At 34.1% G+C, this 23,596-nt stretch overlaps 1 protein-coding gene across 6 annotated transcripts in view; it reads left to right on the top strand.

Moving 5' to 3' along the window:
• magi3a (membrane associated guanylate kinase, WW and PDZ domain containing 3a) overlaps positions 1 to 23,596 on the top strand; it is a 261,327-nt gene that overhangs the window by 197,985 nt on the left and 39,746 nt on the right. For 4 of the 6 annotated variants that reach the window (NM_001365194.2, NM_001365193.2, XM_087305883.1 and 1 more), the window contains 3 exon segments: positions 3,582 to 3,639; positions 8,202 to 8,338; positions 20,354 to 20,545. In NM_001365194.2, coding sequence (NP_001352123.2) covers positions 3,582 to 3,639; positions 8,202 to 8,338; positions 20,354 to 20,545 — 387 coding nt within the window. 6 annotated transcript variants of the gene reach the window in all.

Genomic DNA, 23,596 nt, shown 5'->3' with positions numbered 1-23,596 from the left:
CATCAATGTGTCATTTTAAACCAGCTTTCTGCAATGGCCACGTACAGTGCCCAGCATAAATAGGACACCCCTTACAAATCTCTCTTTTAAATTATTATTTTTCTTTGCCGTATAATAAAGTTTGTGTATTATATACAGGGTGTCCATGAGGTCTTAAAAAGTCTTACATTTGAAAAACAAAATTTTTGGCTTTAAATTCACTTAAATATTTTGTTGTAGGCCTTAAATCATGCTAAACAGGTCTTAATTTTTCTATGTCTAAGTAAAGCTACCCAACATATATTTGTTTTTATCGCAAAGAGATACAAATCACAGCTGTTAGACCCTAATTTCCTAATCAGGGAAAGAAAACTAAAGCAACACATGACTCTATATTAGTAATTATTATTTATTATTGTTATAGATTTTTTTGTGTTTGTGTGTGCATGCGTGCATGTGTGTGTGTGTGTGTGTGTGCGTGCATGCGTGCGTGTGCTTGAAATTAAGTGTTGGTGTTTATTGTGTTAAGTGTGTTATTTTTGTTATATGTGTGGAGCACCACCATGTCAGAATGAAGTGCCCCAAGGGGATTAATAAAGTTTTAAACTAAACTAAACTAACTATATAATTTTCCATTAATACAAAAACTATTTACTGAAATAACTGGGCCATTACAAAAAAACATGAGTGTTTAGCCCAGTATAACTCTAAAATTTAATTCATAATGGTCTTAAAAAGTCTTAAATTTGACTTAGGAAACCCGCAGAAACCCTGTAAGAATATATTAAATTAGTCCGTACACTGTAAAAAAAAAGTTGACTCAACTTAAAATTGTATGGCAGCTTGCTGCAGAGCCTTTTGAGTTAACTCGACTTAAATTGAGTCAAATGCAGCACATGGGTTAAAACTTGAGCCAAGTCAAAAAAATAAAAAATAAAAAATAAAATTGTGCATCAAGTTACCTAATAATTTATCAATCATCTAATAATAATTATCAATCACCTAATAATTTATCAATTGTCAATATTTTTACAGTATATCAAAGCCAAAACAACTCATTTAATCAATCTAATAATAATCTTAGCTGAACTAATCTAAATCTAATCTAAATAACCCATAATCTAAAGATCATGGTCCAAAAAAGAGTACATCCACATTTATATATTAGTTATTAGATTTTATTTAAATATTAGTATGAATTAATACAAATTAAATTGTAATAAAACGGAAAAATAAAGAGAAACTGATTTTTTGAATTAAAATGTATTATCTTTCTATTTCTACAATCAAGAGGATTGTTGCTGCTTGTTCAAACTACTTGCTTAAAATGAGCTGAAACTACACAATTCTTTTAATTCAGTTCAGCCCACTTATATTTGTAAAACATTGTTAACTTGTTTTAATTGTTTTGAGTTGGGAAGACATAAAGAAATTGTGTTGGTGTAACTACTGGTTAGTGCAGTGTTTCCCAAAGTGTGGGTTGGACCCCCTCAGGGGATTGCGGGACTATGATATGGGCTTGCTTGGCGATTTTTATAAATAAAATTCTTTTTTTTTTTTACTATTAGAATTATCATATTTTATCCATAACCTACTGAGGAACAAAATATTTGTTAATAGTAACATTGTCACCACTGGCTTGTTTGGTTTGGACATGTGGAGCTGTGCATTGATGGATTTGCTCTTCAGTGTTTGGACTTTCTGCAGTGACATTTAAACCATGCTGAACTGAACTAAACTGAACTTCAACTCTAAAAACTGGATTCACGCAGTTTCAGTTTACTAGAACTTCTATGTTAAGCTGCTTTGACACAATCTACATTGTAGAAGTGCTATAGAAATAAACATGAATTGAATTGCTAACATGTAAATAATAAACATTATAAAACAACATTCAAATAGAAGCCATCAGCATTTCAGTGTTTGGGGTGATTACATTATATTAAAGACACAGCAATAGCGTTAGATGCAGCACATTGACTTTATGGCATCAGGTTAAACTTTCTGACACCTTTAAGGCACTCATGCACATAAAAAAAAGGGCACAAGTAAAGATGAAGGATGGTCTCGGAGTGGCGTTCTCTGAAATTAAATAATGAATAAACTTGGGCCAATTGGTATGTGTTCATCTTTGTGTGCAAGGTTTATATATTTATAACCACCTTAGAGAATATTAGAGGTCATAAGTAGGGCCACACGGAATCTGTGGACATTTTTTGCTATTTCTGCACAAAATTTTGTAAAAAAAAATCTGCAGATTTATGCAGAATGATTTGGGGAGTATCATAACTAAAACCTTAATATATTAATCTAAAATCAGTACCTTTTCACCTTTTATTTAATGTTTACAGTACAAACCCAATTAGATCCACTTTTTTGATAAACAAAGTAAGTCTCCCATATAATAGATCTACTAAAGGACAGAAAATATTACTTTACAATCTGTACTGTAAATAAGTCATATAAACATTTACACATTAGTCAATAATACTACTGAAATTAATAAAATAAAATGAATAAAAATAATTTTACAAACATTTACACCAGTAAAAACCTATAGACTCAATGATGGGCAAAAATCTGTGGAAATGCATGCGCAGATTCCGTGTGGGCCTAGTCATGAGTCACTGGCACTGCTACTTTGGTGGTCGCGGGCTAAAAAGTGGCTTAAGAGGGGGCAATGTTGGCAATAAAAGTAATCTTTGGTAATTAAGTTGAGAAAAAGAATGTTAGAGTTTAATATTCACTTAGTTTATAGATTTTGAACAGTTTCATGTAGTGTCGTGAGTTTTGAGGTTACCACCTTGCACTAGAGTAGCATTCACTCATGCTTTGGGTGTTGACAGCTTAAATACCAATTATATTGTTTGGTTCATCGCTCAATGAGTCATAGCTAGTTCTGAGATCAGGCTCAGCTAACTGTGTAGACATTATTGTAGCAGATGCAGTTTGAGCTGCAATAAATAACATCAAATTCCAATTGATTTGAAATGAGCTGGCTTCTGAAGAGTAAGCTGTGTTCACAGGCCAGGGTAATTCAAATGAGAGTTATTAGACATAAATGGATCAAAATTAATTTTGCTCATGGGTTTTATTTGCTTAAAATAAGTTGAAATTACATAATTCAAATAAGTTGAAGTAACACAATTCAAATGTGTCATAATTAAATCAAGTCACACTATCGGTCTCTCTTTTTTGAGTGTCATGATATTGGGGTGACAACATTCTTATTTTAATAAACAACTGTTTTGTTTAAATACACTAAAATGTATTGTCTATATTCACTGAGAAATGGATAAAAGGGCTTGTAGTCGTTTATACTGTGCACTCTATGTCCATGTCAGCATAGCGGCTCCACACACCTCTCACATCACAAGGAAAGATAAGAAGTCATTTTCCGTACAGCTCACTAATACCTGAGACCCCCTCCTGCTTTTCCCCACGCTCAGCCTTCTGATCTCCTCTCTGGACAAATATGCCTGCTAATCCTGACCTGTTTGGTGTTCGGCTTCTCAGAAATTTCGCTGTCAGGAATTCAAGCCCCCATGGGTGATTTGCATCTGTTCAAGCTGTCTCTGATATGCCTGTCTGATTCTCCGCAGAGCTTCCATATGGCTGGGAGAAGATTGAGGACCCGCAGTACGGGACTTATTACGTGGAGTGAGTATGATCATATTGGTTATGGTCTGGTAGGAATGATGGATGGATGCAGTTTCGTTTGCCGTGTGCGTCTTGGTTTGCTGTATGCTGAAGTTTTCCGTTGCTGTTTTTTTTTTTGGGTTAGGCTAGTGGTTGTTTTGCTGTTTGTTTCTTTTTTTTTTTTTTGTCAAGTTCTTTTGTTTTGTTTTGCTTATTTGGGAGAAAAACCCCAATAATAGCATAACGGGGTTGTAACCCTCATTTTTAAACAGAGGAAATAAATTAATGCAGTTTACTTGAGATTGATTTATGCAAATAACTTCATTATGCCGAGCCACAACACAAAGCATTATATTCAGGATTTAGATTGTAAGACTTGATATTGTGAAAATCCAAAACACTTTGAAAATGAGCATTTATTTAAATTTATTGGGAATATACATATACAATTATGTAGAATGTAATAGACAGGATATATTTTTTTAGCAATTAGATAAAAAAATAAAATAAAATACAATACAACAAAGAATCACAACTGTCCACACATTGTAAAATTGTCTTGAATTTCTACAAAACATGTAATTTTGATGGTATTTTGAGTTATAGGGCGCTATTATACACCCAGCGCAATGCGGCGCAATTGTTATTTGCTAGTTTCAGCTGGACACAAGTGTCATTTTGACGTTTTGCACCATGCTGTTTAAATAGCAAATGCATTTGCACTCATATGTGCACCCATAGGCGTTCTAGTCTAAAAAAGGAGGTGTGTTAAGGCGCATTGCTGGTACGTTGCTATTTTGAGGAACTAAAATAGACCAGCTAAGAGGAGGTCTAAAGTCCAATGCAGAGCGCGTTAGTAGTGCACCTCGCTTAAATATTGCTTAATACACACAGGATGTACAGCAATACGCCAATATCTTTACAAATGAAAAAGGATTAAAATATTACAAAAATTATTATTTTCTACATAAATATAAAAAGCACTGCCTAAATGCCTTCTTCATGTTTTTCAGTTTATTCATGACAATTTGCTTTTGTTTAATGTTATTATTATTAGTATTATTATTTATCAAAAGCATATTTATATTTGTTTTATTAAAAACAATCTTAGATTTGCCCATTTGTCAGGTTTTGGAACATATGGGGCATAGCATGTGTATTTGGATATAACTCAGTTTTTTTAACAGGCTTCCTCATAACTGGTGATTTTTATTTTTTATTTTTTTGCTGGAAATTAGAACTGAATTTAGAAATAGTTTTGAAACAAATCTTTGTGCTCAATAAAAAAAAAATTATTATATAGGCCACAAGAGAGAGTGAAAGAATGAGGAGGCTCATTCTCACGCTGCAGATGGTCTGTTTACAAACATACAAAGTCTTGTACAAAGTCCTTACAAAGTCCACCATGTAGATAGCAAATGCGCCATGGCGCCATATATATATATATATATATATATATATATATATATATATATATATATATATATATATATATATATATATATATATATATATATATATATATATATATATATATATATATATATATATATATATATATATTCTGTTTAACGGAGAGCAGATTTCTTCAACACATTTCTAAACATAATAGTTTTAATATCTCATTTCTAATAACTGACTTGTTTTATTTTTGTCATGATGACAGTAAATAATATTTGACTAGATATTTTTCAAGACACTTCTATACAGCTTAAAGTGACATTTAAAGGCTTAACTAGGTTAATTAGGTTAACTAGGCAGGTTAGGGTAATTAGGCAAGTTATTGTATAACGTTGTTTGTTCTGTAGACTGTCGAAAAAAATTTAGCTTAAAGGGGCTAATAATTTTGTCCTTAAAATGGTATTTAAAAAAATTAAAACTGCTTTTATTCTAGCCAAAATAAAACAAAAAAGACTTTCTCCAAAAGAAAAAATATTATCAGACATACTGTGAAAATTTCCTTGCTCTTTTAAACATCTTATGCGAAATATTTAAAAAAGAAAAAGAAAATCAAAGGGGGGCTAATAATTCTGACTTCAACTGTATATATATATATATATATATATATATATATATATATATATATATATATATATATATATATTTTTTTTTTTTTTTTTTTTTTTTTTTTTTTTAATCAATAAAGACAGTGTATTAAAGATTTAAATAAAATGTAGTAAATTGTTGGTTTTGCATAGATCTGTTATATAATGGTAAGTATTATAATACTTATATATATTATGATACGTATTATAATAAAATAAAGATTATTGTATTATACTATAATGCTGTTATTGCATTATTTTATAATGCTACAAGTTGTGTTGTGTAGTAATTTACATAATACTATTAGTTTTAAATCTTAAAATTAAACTCCATAGATTAGATTTAAAATAGTATGTTTCTAAAATGGTAAACTGCTCATATCATTATCTTCTGCTCATCATATTGGCTGGACTTGCTCATTTTCTACTCTCAAAAAAGCATTGTGAGATATTGAAGTTGTTGGAAGAACACCTGAGGACTTTCGGAAGCGGACACAGGATTTGATGTTTATTTTGTGTAAGGTCAGTTCCTGTTGCGCCAGGATATTTTTGCGATAAAGTTTTATTTTTGATTTGAATGCCTTATTACACCCTGCCTGAATTACCAGGAGCAGGACATCAGACGAGAGCACTCAGTCTCTCACTCTCTGTGGATCAGGTGGATGTGTCCCAGCATGATACAGGCACAAACAGTACCTTTGTTTAGCAAATTCACAGCACTCCAACCGGTTTAGCAAGGAATCTGTATCTGTTTAAAGCCTAAAAAAAAAACACCGTCGGGTACAACTGTTAAAGCAGAATCGCACAACGCAGACGAGTTGCTTTTGTCACTTTACGTGCAACCTGTAGAGAGAAAGGGCTGTGTGTTCATACAAAACAACACAGTTCTGCACTTCAGAACAAACTCTGCTGAGGAAAGCTTCACCGGAAGGCTTTTTGCCAAGGTAATATTGATTCATTTCGGCAGCTAACAAACAATGAATGCAACGCTTGTGGAGGAGCGTGTACAGCAATAAGAGATGAGTTTAAAATAGTGCTTTTCCGTGCGACCATTCGATTGAGAAACGTTTTTGATCATTTTAGAAAGTCATATGAATATGTTCTTAATGCTTTTGGAGTTGCATTCCAGTAAGTACGTCCTTATTAAAATAAGATCAATTCTGAGGTCAGCACAGTAACTGTATGTATTGACTTCCTTAATGTTGTCTCTTAGTTTTTATAGTGACTTATTCATCTCTGTGTGGGTATTCCAAAGGGAAAAGAGTTTGTCTAAATAATTTGCCTTAGTAATATTTAATCAAAATGTCGTTACTTATTGTGAAACAGCTTTATTTTTTGCAGATTTTGTTCAGTGCCCACATAAGTTCTTTTGTGAAAGCTTTTCTTGTGGAATGTATGGATGTATTTAGATTTGCCACCTCATAGATGTAAGAACAATTTGTTTTAACCTCAAAATATATGCAGTTAATGTATTAAATAAAAAAAAAAATTGTAAATAAACTAATGTAAAAAACTTATTAAATGACATTTAAAAATGTCTATTTATTTGTCCATAAATTGTCATTAATTTAAATTGTGATTTATTTATTCACAAATTTTAATAATCATCATTTCATTTTTAACCAGCACTCCTGGTCCTCCATAAATTCTATCCTCTTTTCTAACAAAATGATTGTGGTTTGTGTGTTTTATTGCATTAAACCAGCTGTACCTTTAAAAAATAAGTTGAAGCATGGATATTTTATTATGATTAAGTATGATGAAAACACATATAGGGTGACGCGGTGTTGCAGTAGGTAGTGCTGTTACCTCACAGCAAGAAGGTTCAAGCCTCGGCTGGGTCAGTTGGCGTTTTCTGGTTTCTGATTTCAGGTTTCCCCCACAGTCCAAAGATTTGCGCTACATGTGAATTGAGGAAGATAAATTGTCTGTAGTTTATGAGTGTGAATGGATTTTTCCCAGAGATGGGTTGCAGCTGGAAGGGCATCTGCTAACATATGCGTGCGTAAAACATATGCTGGATAAGTTGGTGATTCATTCCACTGTGGGGACCCCAGATTAATAAGGGGATTAAGCCGAAAAAGAAAAAGAATGAATGAATGAATGAATGAATGAATGAATGAATGAATGAATGGAAAACACATGTTGTCGTGACTTCTTCATTCTAATTTTATACGATGAACTGATTAGGAAAACTGAGCATTTGGTTACACTTTATGACAGTTTCTCTGTGTCAAATCAGTTCACATTGTTCAAGTTTCAGTCTCTGTATGTTGTATATTTTCTGTTCATTCATTTTTGTGTCTGTGGAACAGCAAAAAGTACAGCATGTGTACAGTAGCTGACCATAAACAAGAAGAGACGCATACGCACAGTGCCTTTTCTAATATGCATTTGTTCCTTATATTCACAAAGGTTTTTTTTTTTTTTTTTTTTTTTGCATAAGCAGATAAGCATCGCTGCAGGTCTATGCTTTGCATGTGTGTGTGTGTGTGTGTGTGTGTGTCATTGCACTGACCATCACACTCTTTTCTTCAGCCACATCAATCAGAAGACTCAGTTTGAGAATCCAGTGCAGGAGGCCAAGAAGAAGCTGAGCCAGGAGACATCTCCAACCAACCAGCCGACGGCAGCAGCATCAGCCGCAGTAGCAGCTCCAGCAGCAGCACCCTCCGGTAAAAAAAAAAAACTCACTTATTCTTAAACATTCCTCCACTTCCTACTGCTTTATTTCACTAACACTTTGTGTATCTCTTGCATATTCTTTTGTAATGGTATTCCTGGAATAGCAAAGCTGAATTACTCCAGTTTACTGAATTACTTTAGTGTCGTGTTATCATTTGAAGTCTTTGTAAAATTCTGATTTATGGCTGAAGAAAAATTATTATTATTATTATTATTATTATTATTAGCATTATTATTAGCATTATTATTAGCATTAGCATTGAATACAGTGCTGCATAGTTTTTTTTTGTTTGTTTTTTTTGTTTTTTGTGGAAACTATATACTTTTTGTGTTTTTTGGTGAATAGAAAGATCAAAATAACCACATTAGGCAATTGGTTTTGTCGTAAGCATTGTCACTTTTGATAAATTTAATTTGTCCTTGGGATGAGATAGTTGTAAATAAGCTCCTTAAGGTGGTTTGATGGTCTAGTTTAAACTGCTTCAAGGTAGTGTTGTCAATAGTACCGACATTGATACCAATTGGTACTGAAAATGTGCTGATTCTATAATTTCCTGCCTGCTTTTTGAGCACTGTTGAGTGGGTTCTTATACACCCCTGATTGGTCATTGTGTAGCCCATCATATTGAATGCAGGAAGATTCAACAGGATTCAAATGTTAGTGGGGAAATGGATGTCTTTAAAAATACAGTACCAAATTGGTATTTTGGTAAATATTTTTCACAAGACCAGTCCAAAGTTGTGTTTAGTTGGTCAGTCATTTTTTTTTTTTTTTTTTTTTTTATAGGGCTGAATGATGAATCAAAATAAAATTGATATGGCTAAATATGTCAAATCTTGCTAAAATTACATTTTATGATGTTTTATGGGCTCTTTTCTCCTAATCGCTCCTAATTTCTCGCAGAAAAAAAGCCTGCTCACTCAATTGGCTTGTAAGACTTGACACACACAGACAGCAGTCATGCCTTTGCTCTGGGCATGGGAAATTAAATTATACATGTATATTTCATATCGCAGCCTCTTGTGATTTGCTAATCCTAACATTTCAAATTGCGATTACGATTTAATTTCGATTAATAGCGCAGCTCTATTACATATCAAATCAGCCAATACATACCAATCAGCTAGGCCATTTAAGATGTATCAAGTAGACTAAAATTAAAAAAAAAAACATTGGACACAATTTCTATTATATTTCGTCTGACCATACAGACCATAACCATTTTGAAACGAAATTTTTTTTTGTTTTGTTTTTTGATGGCTATTTGAATACGTTGTTGAATTGATGTGTGTGTGTGTGTGTGTGTGTGTGTGTGTGTTAGTGTGTGTGTGTGTGTGTGTGTGTGTGTGTGTGTGTGTGTGTGTGTGTGTGTGTGTGTGTGTGTGTGTGTGTGTGTGTGTGTGTGTGTGTGTGTGTGTGTGTGTGTGTGTGTGTGTGTGTGTGTGTTTGTGTGTGTGTTTGTGTGTGTTTGTGTATGAGAGAGAGCGCACTCTCTCTCATATATGATGACAATATGATGACATTATTATGAGATGTGAATCTGTGGCATCTCTTAGAAGTTTTGCAATTAATAAAACACACATAGCCTAGTTAAAAGTGACTTTGGCTAAATGCATTAATAATGCAATTAATGTCACATGACACAGGCCACACAATGGATGTTAAGCGCAGCACCATTTCCATCTTGTTGATGCAACATATTTTACGACGCACAATCACTCCTCACTCCGCACAAATGGGAGTGTGCTTACCTGTGTGAGAGCGTGCGTCAGAGTGGAATTTCCTCACACGTGATATACAAAGGAGAGAGCAAACAGAAACGACAAGCTCTCATGTAAATAAGATGAATAGCGTGAGGGCATTTTGTTTGTTTATTAAAAGGACAAAGTACTGTTTTGTAGGAAGGCACCTTGAATCATTTCTGTTATGATCTGGTGCTATATAAAGAAAAGAAAATTAAATAACTTGACTTTCAAGGGGGGTAGGGAGTATCATTGAGAGGTAGAGTGCAATACAGTGGTAAGGAAAAGACTGCATTTTCTTTCTTAAACTTTGTTGTCTGGCAATCTTGCACACTGTGAAAGCTAAGCCGGAGTTTAGCGATCTCATCTTGAGATATTCTGCTTAGAGCAAAGTATCCTAGATCATATCTGGGTTCTTTCACAAGTCGTTTTGAAAGCATCTGTCATCAAAGCTTGTCAGTGAGGAACTAATAAATCCAAACCAAATCAAAACATTCATATTATTTATTTTTGCAACTTCTGTGAGACAACACTTTTTTGTTGGCATATTAAAAGAAAAACATTCATGTAACTGCTTTTTTAAAATTATTGTTAACAGGAATTAATTAATTTCATTTTTGATGAAATCTGAGAGCTTTGATCATTCCCAACTCTACTGTGCATTTAACCTCAGAAGCAGCCTTGCACACATATTGTACTTAGGCCTGCTATCTTGTAGACTGTTATATTTGAATTTGAGGATCTAGATTGTAGTGTTAGTGTGTCCTCTGAACACAAAAATATTAAATTGAAAACAAAAAGTCAAAATGAAATAAAAAATAAAACTAATAAAAAGTCCACACCTATTATAATCTTGCTTAAGTGGTTCAACTGTAATCATACGAAACCCCAAGAACACTTTTGAGTGAGTTTAGTCAACACTTTTTTAGTTTAGTCAACTTGACTAAACTAAAAACAGGTTGATCGAACTAAAGAGTAAAAGGGCTGACAGGATTAGCAGTTGACAAAGCTGACACTAGTGTATTTTCAGCCGATTCGAACGTTATCACTTGACTGAATGGGCGTTATTAGCTGATAAATATGGGCCTTCTGCACTTACTAGTAGGCTCAGAACGCTGTAATCATCCATCCACATGGTTATAATACCCATTCAATTGAATGATAACATTTGAATCGGGTGACATTTTAGTCTGTATAACCAACATGATGTGACAAATAATAGCAAGCAACCATCTAATTATGCAGTCATGCATTGTTTGCCAAGGTTGTGCCTTGTTAATGAACACAGATTTGCACGGAACAGATATTTTTTATATTCTTGTGCTTGATCACATTACACCTGGCCAGCAAAACTTAAAGTGAACTCAGGAAATAAGAGATGCATGAGATGGTCAGCTGTGTGTTGAACAGGAAGCAGAACATTTCCATAAGAACATAATTAACATCTGCGGTTGATATGATCTCATGCAATCCCACAGGCAGAGAGCTGCTTTCATCATATGCAGCTATTCTGTCAGATGCGTTTTACTATCTGTGTGTGTATTTATGTGTGACCCTGTGCTTGTTCTATTGTGTTCACCTGCACCTGCTTTTGTGTATTTACAGTATGCTTGCGTTTCTCATTGTAGCTGGTTTTTCACAGTTGATCAACATTATGTGTTCTTGTTCTGTCCTCTGAAGTGACATTAAGCTGTAGTTCTTGCTTTTTTAATGTTTATTTGCACTCTCTGCTTTTTGTGTTGTTTGTAAAGCGTGTTTGTTCAGGTGTTAAGTTTCAAAGAAGAGGTTTAAACACACTTGTTTTCCCAATTTGCATGCTGTTCATCCTTCTGTAAACAGGATGCAAACGAATTCTATGAATTTATTCTATTAATGTAAATTTACTGTGTTTGTGTGTGTGCTTTTGAAGTAATTCATAAGCACACATACACACACACACAGTAAGAAAATATATATTCTTTGGTTACAAAAAAGTTATTAGGCAAAATATATTTGTATAAAAAAACATGATTGCCTTTCTGAATTGAAGAGGTAAATACTTATTTAAAGTGAGCTGAAACAACACAATTCTTGAGGTTTTTGGGGAGCCACTCTACTATTTTATGTTTAATCCACTTAAATTAGTAAAAATTAATGAGTTAACTTAATTTCTTTATGTTGTCCCAGCACATTGTTTGTGTGGAACTCATGTAAAAGCAGCTGTAATTAAATTGTCTAAAAATTTTAAGTAATCCCTTAATTCATTGTCAGCAAAAAAGTTTAATTTAGTTGCTTTTAATTTTACACCCAATGCTGATATATGAAATGCGTATAAACAATGTAGGCTCTAACTGTAATATATTTTAAATATATAAAAATAAATATATTTTTTTTAGATTGTTGAATATGTACACTACCTGACAAAAGTCTTGTCGTCTATCCCAGTTGTAAGCACGATAAAAAATTAACTTGACTTCTATATTTTTTATGGATCATCTGTTGAGCTGCATCCCAATCATCACAAATACTGCAGAAAACATATTCGAACCTGCATGGACCCAAGATTCTCACAGAAATCAGTCAAATTTGGTGAAGGAAAAATCATGGTTTGTGGTTACATTCAGTATGGGGGTGTATGAGAGAGCTGCAAAGTGGATGGCAATATCAATAGCCTGAAGTATCAAGACATTTGTGCTGCCCATTACATTACAAACCACAGGAGACGGAAAATTCTTCAGCAGGATAACGCTCCTTCTCAAACTTCAGCCTTCACATCAAAGTTCCTCAAAGCAAAAAAGGTGAAGGTTCACAAGGATTGGCCAGCCCAGTCACCAGGCATGTACATTGTTAAACACTGGGATAAAATGAAGGAGGAGGCATTAAAGATGAATTCAAGAATCTTGATGAACTCTAAGAGTCCTGCAAGAACGCTTACTTTGTCATTACAGATGACTTTATTCATACATCTCATTGCAGAAATGTATAGATGCAGGCCTCCAAGCTTATGGGAGTCATGCACAATATTAATTCTTATTCCACTGCAACATGATTTTATATTTTATACTGTACATTATTACTGTTCAGTGACAAGACTTGTCTAAGTAAAGTCAGACCTTACTGTCCTAATGAAAAATAAAGGCATGATCTTTATATATATATATATATATATATATATATATATATATATATATATATATATATATATATAAAATCAGCGTAATCTAGGCCTTTGCCTTTCATATCAGCCACTTCTGATACCAAATGATCAACTAGAAGGCAAGTTATTATTTGTTGTTCCTAAAACTTGGATAGGCAACATGACTTTTTTCAGGTAGTGTATTTCTCATGTCATTATGGACAGCCATTTTCTCCAATGTTGATCTATACAGTTGCATTTATAGGCTTATTTGATGTATGAAAATTCAAAAACATGTATTTTGAAATCAAAATGTTTGTCTTTGTCACTTTCAATTAATTTGCAGTCAATTCAGGCAGCTTTATTTGTGTAATGAAGATAAATTGATGATATTTGATGTCCCAGCCCACACATGCCCGAGCTAAGTTTCAGGTTGTTCAAGGTTAAAGCAGATTTTGCCAGTTTGTTGTTAGGACTCCATGTGAGTGTCAGTCTCCTGCATGCTCCTGCGTCCTCTGAGCACTGATTTTGTCCTCCTATCCCCTCTGGAAGGCTGGCAGTGGACGTCTGTTCTGTCTCATTAGTGAAAGCACACACACGGCCCCCCCTATGCTCTACGCTCTGTTAGCTGGCCAAGACACTTTAATGAGTGGATGCTGACTGCCTGCCTCAGAATAGGACTGCTACAAATATACAAAAATACAATGCAGTCATGCAGTGCTTCCAGAGAATAATCAGAAACCATAACCATAACCAAAGCACAATTATAATAGTAATGTACAATTCATGCGTTATATTTGGTTTTATTCATATACTCATGCAATTCTAAAACACTTCTCCCACTCCACATATGAGTTCAGGTCATACACAAACACATATGGTTGAAGTCAAAATTATGAGCCCTCCTTTGAATTTTGTTTTCTTCAGTTATTGGAAATTAGTTATTAAAACTTAGTTAATAAAGCTTTAAAAATAGTTATTATGTTTAGAAATGTGTTGAAAAAATCTTCTCTCCATTAAACAGAAATTGGGAAAACATACTGTATACAGGGGGGCTAGTAATTCAACTTCAACTGTAAATATAAACAGCACAGCTTTCATACTACACCTTTTATTACATTCTGATATTTCATAATCAGCTCGCTGTAAGACACACTGGCCCTTAAACCAAACATAAACATCAACCCTCCTGTTCTTCCATGAATTCCCTTTCCAACCAAACATGAAAACAAAACCTCAAATAAATAAATAAATACATCAGTTAGGGAATGATGGGTTTGCTTGTACCTGTGTCCAGCAGCTAATTTGCACGCAATTGTGGCGCATAGTTCAAATGCGTGCCATGGTTATTACAATCACCATAATCCTTTTCATAGGGCCGGTCCAACTCATCAATGTGGCTATTATGCAAATCCAATTCCCAGCACACATGGTGAGATATCCATCCCTGCTCTCCTAATGAGATTGATGTGGCCTCATCTGATGCTGCTGGCGCTCTCTGATGAGACGAGACAAAAAATAATAATAATACAACCGCTGCGTTATAAATGACTGTAATTAGCATAGGAGCTGCCATTTACAGCTGATTCAGAACAATGTTAAACACCTTCGCCTTAAAGGGATAGTTCAGGTAGACTTGCAAATTGTGTCGTCCTCTGGGAAGGATGGAAAAGTTGGTAAATGATGGTTGGATTTAGTTATTAATGTCTTTAGAGGAAGCTAGAATCCACTAAGGGGGTGGGCATATCCCTTATTTTCACATCCCAATGTTGACAGGTATGCATTGTGTGTAATCTAGGGCCGCGCAATATTGAAAAAACTGACATTGCGATATTTTGTTTTTCTGCGATATACATATTGTGATATGAATATAATTTTACAAAAGGTGATCTAAATAATTGTACTTGTAAAGCATTCATACATCTGCATAAAACATAATAAAAAAATTTGCAAGCATAGTTGAATGCAATAGAAAAAAGATTTTAAAAAATGATTTGTTTGTTTTATGGTTTTCTGTGGAGTCTAAGAGCATAAATTCAACATTAATAAATATCACATTATATTGTCTCCATTATATAAAATCAAAAACAATTAAATCATTGTTAAAATGAATTTATTGATTTTAAATTCAATTCATATCTTAAAATACATCCAATTTAAAATCTTTCACTTTATTAAGCCTCACTTCATTTTAATGGAGAGTGAACGACTTCCAGTGACCTCCGTCTTGCACAAGCAACAGCAACACCGTTGGCGACCAGGTGGGCATGTCGAGCGATGCGACAAAGTTGAGAGCTTTATGCAAATGAAGATTGACTTTCTTGAGCAACAGACAATTAGGAACACCATTAGAGTTTACTTGATCCTCTCTCAGCTGACTCAGAGGCCGGTTGTATTTTCCGTGCTGTAGACCTACACAGAGCTGCGTTTGCAGCAGATCGCCACACAGAGCGATAGGTTGCTACAAAGTCACTGCTAGTCTGAATGAGGCATTATTGTTCAAATTTGCGATTACTCCACAAATCATGTTCTGAAACGTGCTTCATGGTCATTATAAACACTAACTCAACATTGCAGATTCTGTGATGTGACTATTGCAGATGTGCACATTGCGATATGGATGCTGAAACATTTTATTGTGCAGCACTAGTATAAACCATTTTAAAAAAGCCTGAAATATGTCATTAGCAATTTAAATCTTGTTTAATACACAAAATAAATCTGCATATTGCCAGTTTATACTCGCTATTTGCATTCCTATACTTGTAGCCTCAAACAGTGTATCTAAAGTTTTCATTCATTCCTTTTCTTTTCGGCTTAGTCCCTTTATTAGTTCGGGGTCGCCACAGCGTAATGAACCACCAACTTATCCAGCATATGTTTTACGCAGTGGATGTCCATCTAGCTGCAATCCATCACTGGAAAATTATCTAAAATTATTAATATTGAGAAAATTGTTACTGTTCTGAAATTCAGATTTGGTCATCTGAAAAAACTAGGGTGACCAATCAGAACAGGCTCTCAGAAAGGCAGGGCTTAGGAATAACCAATACTTGAACAAAACATTTCAGACACTTTGAAAAAACAGCTCTTGCTGTAATGTGTATTGTGAGATTTGTACATAGCATAAAGTTGTCCTGTCAAATGGCTTTTTACACAATGCTAAATGTAAGGCAACAATTAATCTTGTCCATTAGAAACTGATTCAATCATTGGGTTGCCGTAGATTGCTGTTGGTTATTCTCATTTGATTGACAGGTTTAACCGCCCTCGCACAGGTGAACTTGATCATCAGTGATGCGTAGAGGAGTTTCTGCCCAATTTAGAAGTCCTTTTGATGATACTTTTTTTGTGCAGTGGCTATTTACATAGGAAATATATTTAAATAGAAAATATGAATACATTATTTTAACACTGTAGTCAATAAATTGTATTTTATTTGGGATTATTTAATTTTTTTTTGTTTTTTTATATAATTATATGTAGCGGAAATAGTGGCAGGTATTAGAACCCCAGTATAATATGAAGGTAACTCGGTAACAAATCTCGAGAGCTTGCAAATCTAAATGTGAGAACAATGTGCAATCAAATTTGCTCTACACTGTCTATTTGTATTTGTGAATGACATTTTACAAATACACAACTATTAATCTGCAACCTCAAATTCAAAATAAATGTGTTTTGATTATTGTCAGTGTGTGCAAATCAATATTTCGCTGTTCACATCAGAGATGTGCATATAGGTAACCTACACATACAAATATATTTATTTCTTATTTAAAAAAAAAAAAATATATATATATATATATATATATATATATATATATATATATATATATATATATATATATATATATATATATATATATATATATATATATATATATATATATATATAAATTAAACCATTTGTGTCTTTTTAAAGTAATAAAGCTGTCCCTGCACCTACCATTAGCCATAATCATAAATAACTTTTTTAAAAGAAAACACTTTCTTATTTAATACCCACTGAATATTTCAATTATTTTAAATAAATGTAATCTACTTTGGTAATATCAAAGGAAAAAAAGTAAGGTGGATTTGAACTCATCAAGAGTTTCCACTTGACGTCTTACCAACATCACTAAACTTGTTGTTAGGTGGCAGTGTTTGTTTGATAAATACACACTGTGTTATAATAAACACTAATATTCCATTAAAAGATTTCCAATTGTGACTTTAAGGTTGATCTAAAACCAGAGCTGGAATTATGTAAACATCAAACCAAATGTAAAAATGAATAAAACCTACACTGTAGCGACTAAAAAAGGCAGAAATGCTGCTCTAACTCTTTCTTTTCATCAAACAGGTGAAGTGTGAAGTGTTGATTTCACTCTGTATTGTTTCATAACTCCATGTGATTATCTGATGGAAGTGCTCAGCTCTGATGTGCATCACATAACTTGTTGAACATTACAAAACAGACACTTTTATTTAATAGGCACTTTCTACACATCATTTTCAAAGTCCTCCTGGGGGTTTTGTAATGGCTAGTAATTGTCAAATAGAATTTGGAAATGTGCAATATTCTCCACCAGTACTGGAAAGCAGACACCAAATATTACTCTCCATCTTTTTGGATCCACTATTATTTATATGTTTGGATTAAGTAATATAAAGATTAGTAAAATAAATAAATAATGCTTCATTATTTTAGTATACTTTTTTCAATTAAATTCATCTTTATTTCAATAGCACTTCTACAATATTGATTGTGTCAAAGTAGCTTCACATAGAAGTTCTAGTAAACTGAAACTGAGTCAGTCCAGCTTTCAGAGTTGAAGTTGAAGACTCTTGGTCCTGGAGGGCTGGTGTCCCTGCAGGGTTTAGCTCCAACTTGCTTCAATACACCTGCCTGAGTGTTTCAAGTATGCATATAAGACCTTGATTAGCTGTTGAGATGTGCTTGATTAGGGTTGGAGCTAAGATCTGCAGGACAACGGACCTCCAGGAACAAGTTTGGTGACCCTGAAGAACAAATCCATCAATGCACAGCTCCACAAACCAAACCAAGCAAGCTAGTGGTGACCGTGGCGAGGAACAAACTTCACCAATTAACGAAAGTGAAGGGAAAAAAAACTTGAGAGAAACAAGGCTCCTCCATGACCGCAACAGCATCAGCTTGGGATACAACCTTGTCCAGGATTATGGATACTTTGGCATCATTTCTTCACAGGTCTTAGATTACATCAATGGCACTGCATAATCTCTAGGGGCCTCGGGATGAGTATCCCCAGGTGGAATTAGGGAATAAAATAATAATTAGCATAGCTGCTGATGTAAAGCATACGAGTATTTCAAACTAAATGTCTGGTGCATTAAGACAGGAGAAGTGTGTCCTACAGGTGGTTTGTCAAGCCCACTCACCTGCATGGAGCACACTCATGTATCATATAGGTATGTGGTGCATTGTGTGGTAGGTCTTTAATCTAGTTTTGAACTGAGAGAGTGTGTCTGAGCCTCACACATTATCAGGAAGGCTATTCCAGAGTTTAGGAGCCATAAATGAAAAGGCTTGACCTCCTTTATTAGACTTTACTATGTGTACTACCAGAAGCTCTGTGTCTTGAGATCCTAAATACAATTTAGCATTTGTCTGAAGTCGATGAAAATTTAATTTGGCAACAAATGTTTTTATGAATATATTTATAAAATGTGTAAATTAAATATAAATAAATGTATAAACTTGATTTATAAATAAAGAGTGTATACTGACAGACTCCTGGAAAAGTAATTTTAAGACATTTTTCTAGATTATTAAATGATAATATCACCAAATCTGCATTTAAAAATGATTTCTGAAGCATTGTAACACTGAAGACTAGAGGAATTTACACTTAATACACACATAAATTACCATAAGCATGTTTAAAAGAGAGAATGGTTATCTTAAATTATATAATATTTTGGCGACGCAGTGGATAGCACGTTTGCCTCACAGCAAGAAGGTCGCTGAGTCACTGGTTCGGGCCTCTGCTCAGTTGGCGTTTCTGTGTGGAGTTTGCATGTTCTCCCTGCGTTCGCGTGGGTTTTCTCCGGGTGCTCCGGTTTCCCCCACAGTCCAAAGTCATGCGGTACAGGTGAATTGGGTAGGCTTAATTGTCCATACTTTTTTTAATGTGTGTGTATGTGTGTGTATGGATGTTTCCCAGAGATAAATTGTGGCTGGAAGGCCATCCGCTGCGTAATAATGTGCTGGATAAGTTGCCGGTTCATTCCGCTGTGGCGACCCCAGAATAATAAAGGGACTAAGCCGACAAGAAAATGAATGAATGAATGAATAATAATATTTTTGGAAATATACAATATTTTGATCAAACCTTGGTCAATATTATTTAATTTGATTTTATAATAAGAACATATGAACTCTAAATGCACATCTGTGTCCATTTATTTAGCATTATTAACAAAAATCCTGTTTGTGTGTTTAAAGTTTATTATTAGTCGCTCAGCTTAGAGGTGTCACCATGGCAACATAATTCATACAAGTGGTCGTTTTGCATGTGCTCACTGACACCAAAAATTAATTTGTATTTGAGTCTGTGTGTGTAGAGGATCATTATCAGCTTATTTTAGTAGATAAGGCATTGCCAAATGTTGTTTGAGCATTTAATCTATGGTTATTATTTAGAGATCTTAACAGGAACACTCTTGTGAATGTGATGCTAGGAGGAGTAAATGTTGAGTCATTGTAGTATTGTAATAAATGGACTAAATGATTAATTGAAGTGTATGTGGATATTTACAGAACAATCCCACTATCATTCACTCATTTTGTGATGTGTCTTTTGCTCTCTCCATTTCTCTCTCTTGCATTATTGAATATGAATGAGTAATGGACTCCCTGTCCATATCTTTCTCTGGTTCTCTCAGTGTGAACTTTCTTCCAGTGCTTGTTTTTGTCTAGTTTAGTTTAGTTTAGTTTAGTTTAGTTTAGTTTAGTTTAGTTTAGTTTAGTTTAGTTTTTTTCTTGTAATTTAGTTTTTAATTGGCTGACCAAAGGGCTGTACATGAAGTGAAAATGAGACAAAACACGAATAGGCTGCTGAAAAGAACAAGTAAAAACAAGCTTTAAACTGTTAGTCTCACATGATATTTGTTGATTCAGGTGAAGTTGGCTTGAGAGGATTCACGCGGGACCCGTCTCAGCTGCAGGGTGCCATCTTGCGCACAACACTGAAGAAAAGTCCTCAGGGCTTTGGCTTTACCATCATCGGTGGAGATCGACCAGATGAGTTCCTTCAAGTGAAGAACGTCCTGAGAGATGGACCTGCCGCACACGACAACAAAATCGCTTCAGGTAAATCCAGTCACCACCTGTTCCTTCAGTTTAGAGCCAATGTGTTGCTTACTTCATGAATGTGGATGAGCCCTCAAGTAATTAAATAATTTCCTTCAGGAAAACTACTATTTCCTTCATTTAACTACACATTTTTTCAAATTTTTGTGGCCTAAAATGATGATAAAAAATCTAATTATTTAATTTAATTTTTAAGCTTAAAAATATTAAGAGAATAAATGAAGTGATTACCTATTAACCAAGATTACTGTATCTTCATTGATACACAGTGGACTTTAATCAGTTAGAATAAGTTTTTTTGTTGACAGTTCTTTTCTACAAATTAAAAACATGAAGAAAATTTGGCAAATATGATGTATTTGGGTTGTTTAATCAGCATGGTAGGCATTTGTATTGCTTTACAATTTTTTGAAAAAAAAAAAAATGGCAGAGCTTTCATCTTAAAACTCCCTCACTTTCCTTCGTCCCTGATTTATCAGAGTTTGCCAAAGTGGAATGAACCGCCAATTACACTGGCATGTGTTTTATGTGGCGGATGCCCCTAGAGAAGTACATCATAAAACTAAGCACTTAAATTTTCAGTTTGACCCTAAAACGTATGCTCTCTAATAATTTGCACTGCAGATCCACCTAACAATAAGGATCGTCAGTCAACTGCTGTGTAAATGTTTATTGTTATATTATCTATTGATTGATTTACTTGTTGTTTAGTGTAATTCTTTACTGAAACTGCAGACCCAATACTTAAAAATTTTGTTCTTCGTACACCCCTACATTTGATTATCAAAAAATTATCAAAGTAATTGTCTTATTAAAGACAGATTATTCAAAGATTAAGAGTATGAAATTATATATAACTAAATTTAATGTGAGTGCATTGCCATTCTACTGTATAATAAACTTATATAATTGCCCACTTTGATCCATTAAGTAAAGCAATTTTTCTTTATATCACAGTTGAAGCTACTGTAGGTGAAATCAATCGAGTCTCGCTGCCTTCATCAACTACACTTTGGCTAAATGAGTTTGAAAAGTTGCAAACTGCTTTGGATTTTGTGTCATTTGCTTGATTTTGCATTAAAATCTGTAATTACAGAATTGCAAGATTCTGGATGTACGGTTAGATTTGATCCAAGTATCACAATGCACTTTAACACCCCACTTCATTTATGTTTATCAAACGGTACAATAAGTCAGCCACCACATCCATTTTTTGGTGTGCAGTTGTTTTGCCAGATCTCAAGTAAATAATAGTGTGAAAGTGGCCACAGCGGGATCACACAGAAAGCGATAGAATAAATCAGAATCAGTGGGTGAGCATCAGGGGAACTGGCTTTCCTGCAGAGTTGCGTTTGGCGATAATTGCAGCGCTTTCCCAAACACTCGGTGTGAGCAAACAACTGCCAGTGTACTTGAGCTCCCCGAAGACAACCGTCTGTACAGAGGATCGTAAAACAGTTTAACCGAGATATACATTTAATTGTGGATTGGAGTGCGGTGCAGTAAACATGCTTCAGCTGGCACATGCTGAGGGCTAAATTCATCTGCATCCAATTTCTTTATGCAAATTCCTCCGTGTGTCAACAAGCTATCGCAAAAGCCATAAAGGGTGTGTTTATGAGCCTGTTTTTGACCCGCCGTAACATTTATCCTTTATTAAGAGAAGTTTAATTGTAGACTCTCACTGTTTACTTATGTTTATTTGCTGTTTGTTTTGCATGGCCAGACTTTAGACTTGCACCATAAAGTTTGATCCTCATTAAAGGTGATTTGGGCGAAGTAACTACGCGCTGATAGGAAGAGAGCATCTGAACGACATGCAAAGCAAAGAATGGTTGTGTTTGCATGTGATTTTAGGATGGGGATTAATTTAAAAAGTTTAAATTAAAATAAAAATAAATCAACCCGAGACCCCAAGAATCGTTTTTCTTTTTTTCTGTGATTTCCTACATCCTTTGGGTAAAAAAATATTATACAATTTAGAGTTTTTACATTTTGTTTTTATTTTTAGTTTTACAGCATGTCCACTTTTGTGGACCACAGGACCACTTAAGTTTAAAACAACTGCCACTCAGACAACAAAACTGTACAGGATATGGCTGTAAAGGGATAAAAATCCTATATTCATGCAACGATAACAAAACAAAAGACATTTTTTTCCTTTTGTATTGAAATTCTTAAAACAGTTTAGTCTGAAAGAGAGCCAAACTCAAAAAAAGAAGTGATTTAACTTAAGAAGAAATTTAACATAAAGGTGATTTAAAACTGATTGTCATTCTTTAATTGTCTCTAATTCTCTAATTGTCTGATTGTCATACTCTAAATCAGAGTCTCCCTCAACTATTTTATAATGAATCCTCTCTGCCTCAGTTCTGCCTCCTACAACATGCAGTCATTAATTAAATTAAGATGGTCCTGGTGTCCACTGTAGTGGACGTTTAAAAAAGGATGATATTTTGAAACACAAACAAGTTAACAGCTTCGAAAGCTAAATGTATTGTTCCTGACACTTTAATAAACAAATATACATGTAATAATAATAATAATAGTACAATACCATTTAAAAAGCTAAATTTTACATGCCTCTTTCCTTCCTAAAATGTGCTTTTTTGTACGTCAGCCATTTTTGATGCAGTGTGAGAAGTTGTTCCTACCATGCCAGCCAATCAAATGACATGTCACTAGAAACCCCAGGATGCCCTCTGAACAGTACAACCGGACTTGACAGAGTAGCTCAAAAAATTCAAAGTACATTGATGAAAACGCAATGTCCATTGCAGAGGACACAAGTCAAATGTCACAAGTCAAAAATTCATAATTTATTTACTATTATCTTATTCAAAACTTGAGTTTCTTTCGTCTCTTGAACACAAAAGAAGATATTTTGAAGCATAACCAATCTGTAACCATTGACTTCGATAGTATTTGTTTTTCCTGGTATGTAAGACAATGGTTACACTCTTTCAACATTCTTCAGAATATCTTATTTTGTGTTCATCAGAATAAAGAAACTCATAAAGGTTTGAAACCACTTGTGGGAAAGTTAATATT

This window comes from Danio rerio, chromosome 23 (genome assembly GCF_052040795.2).
Source record: "Danio rerio strain M-AB ecotype USA chromosome 23, GRCz13ab, whole genome shotgun sequence".
Lineage (NCBI taxonomy): Eukaryota > Metazoa > Chordata > Actinopteri > Cypriniformes > Danionidae > Danio > Danio rerio.
The sequence above is the reverse complement of the archived record's forward strand: the minus strand, read 5'-3'. Positions and strand labels throughout refer to the sequence as shown.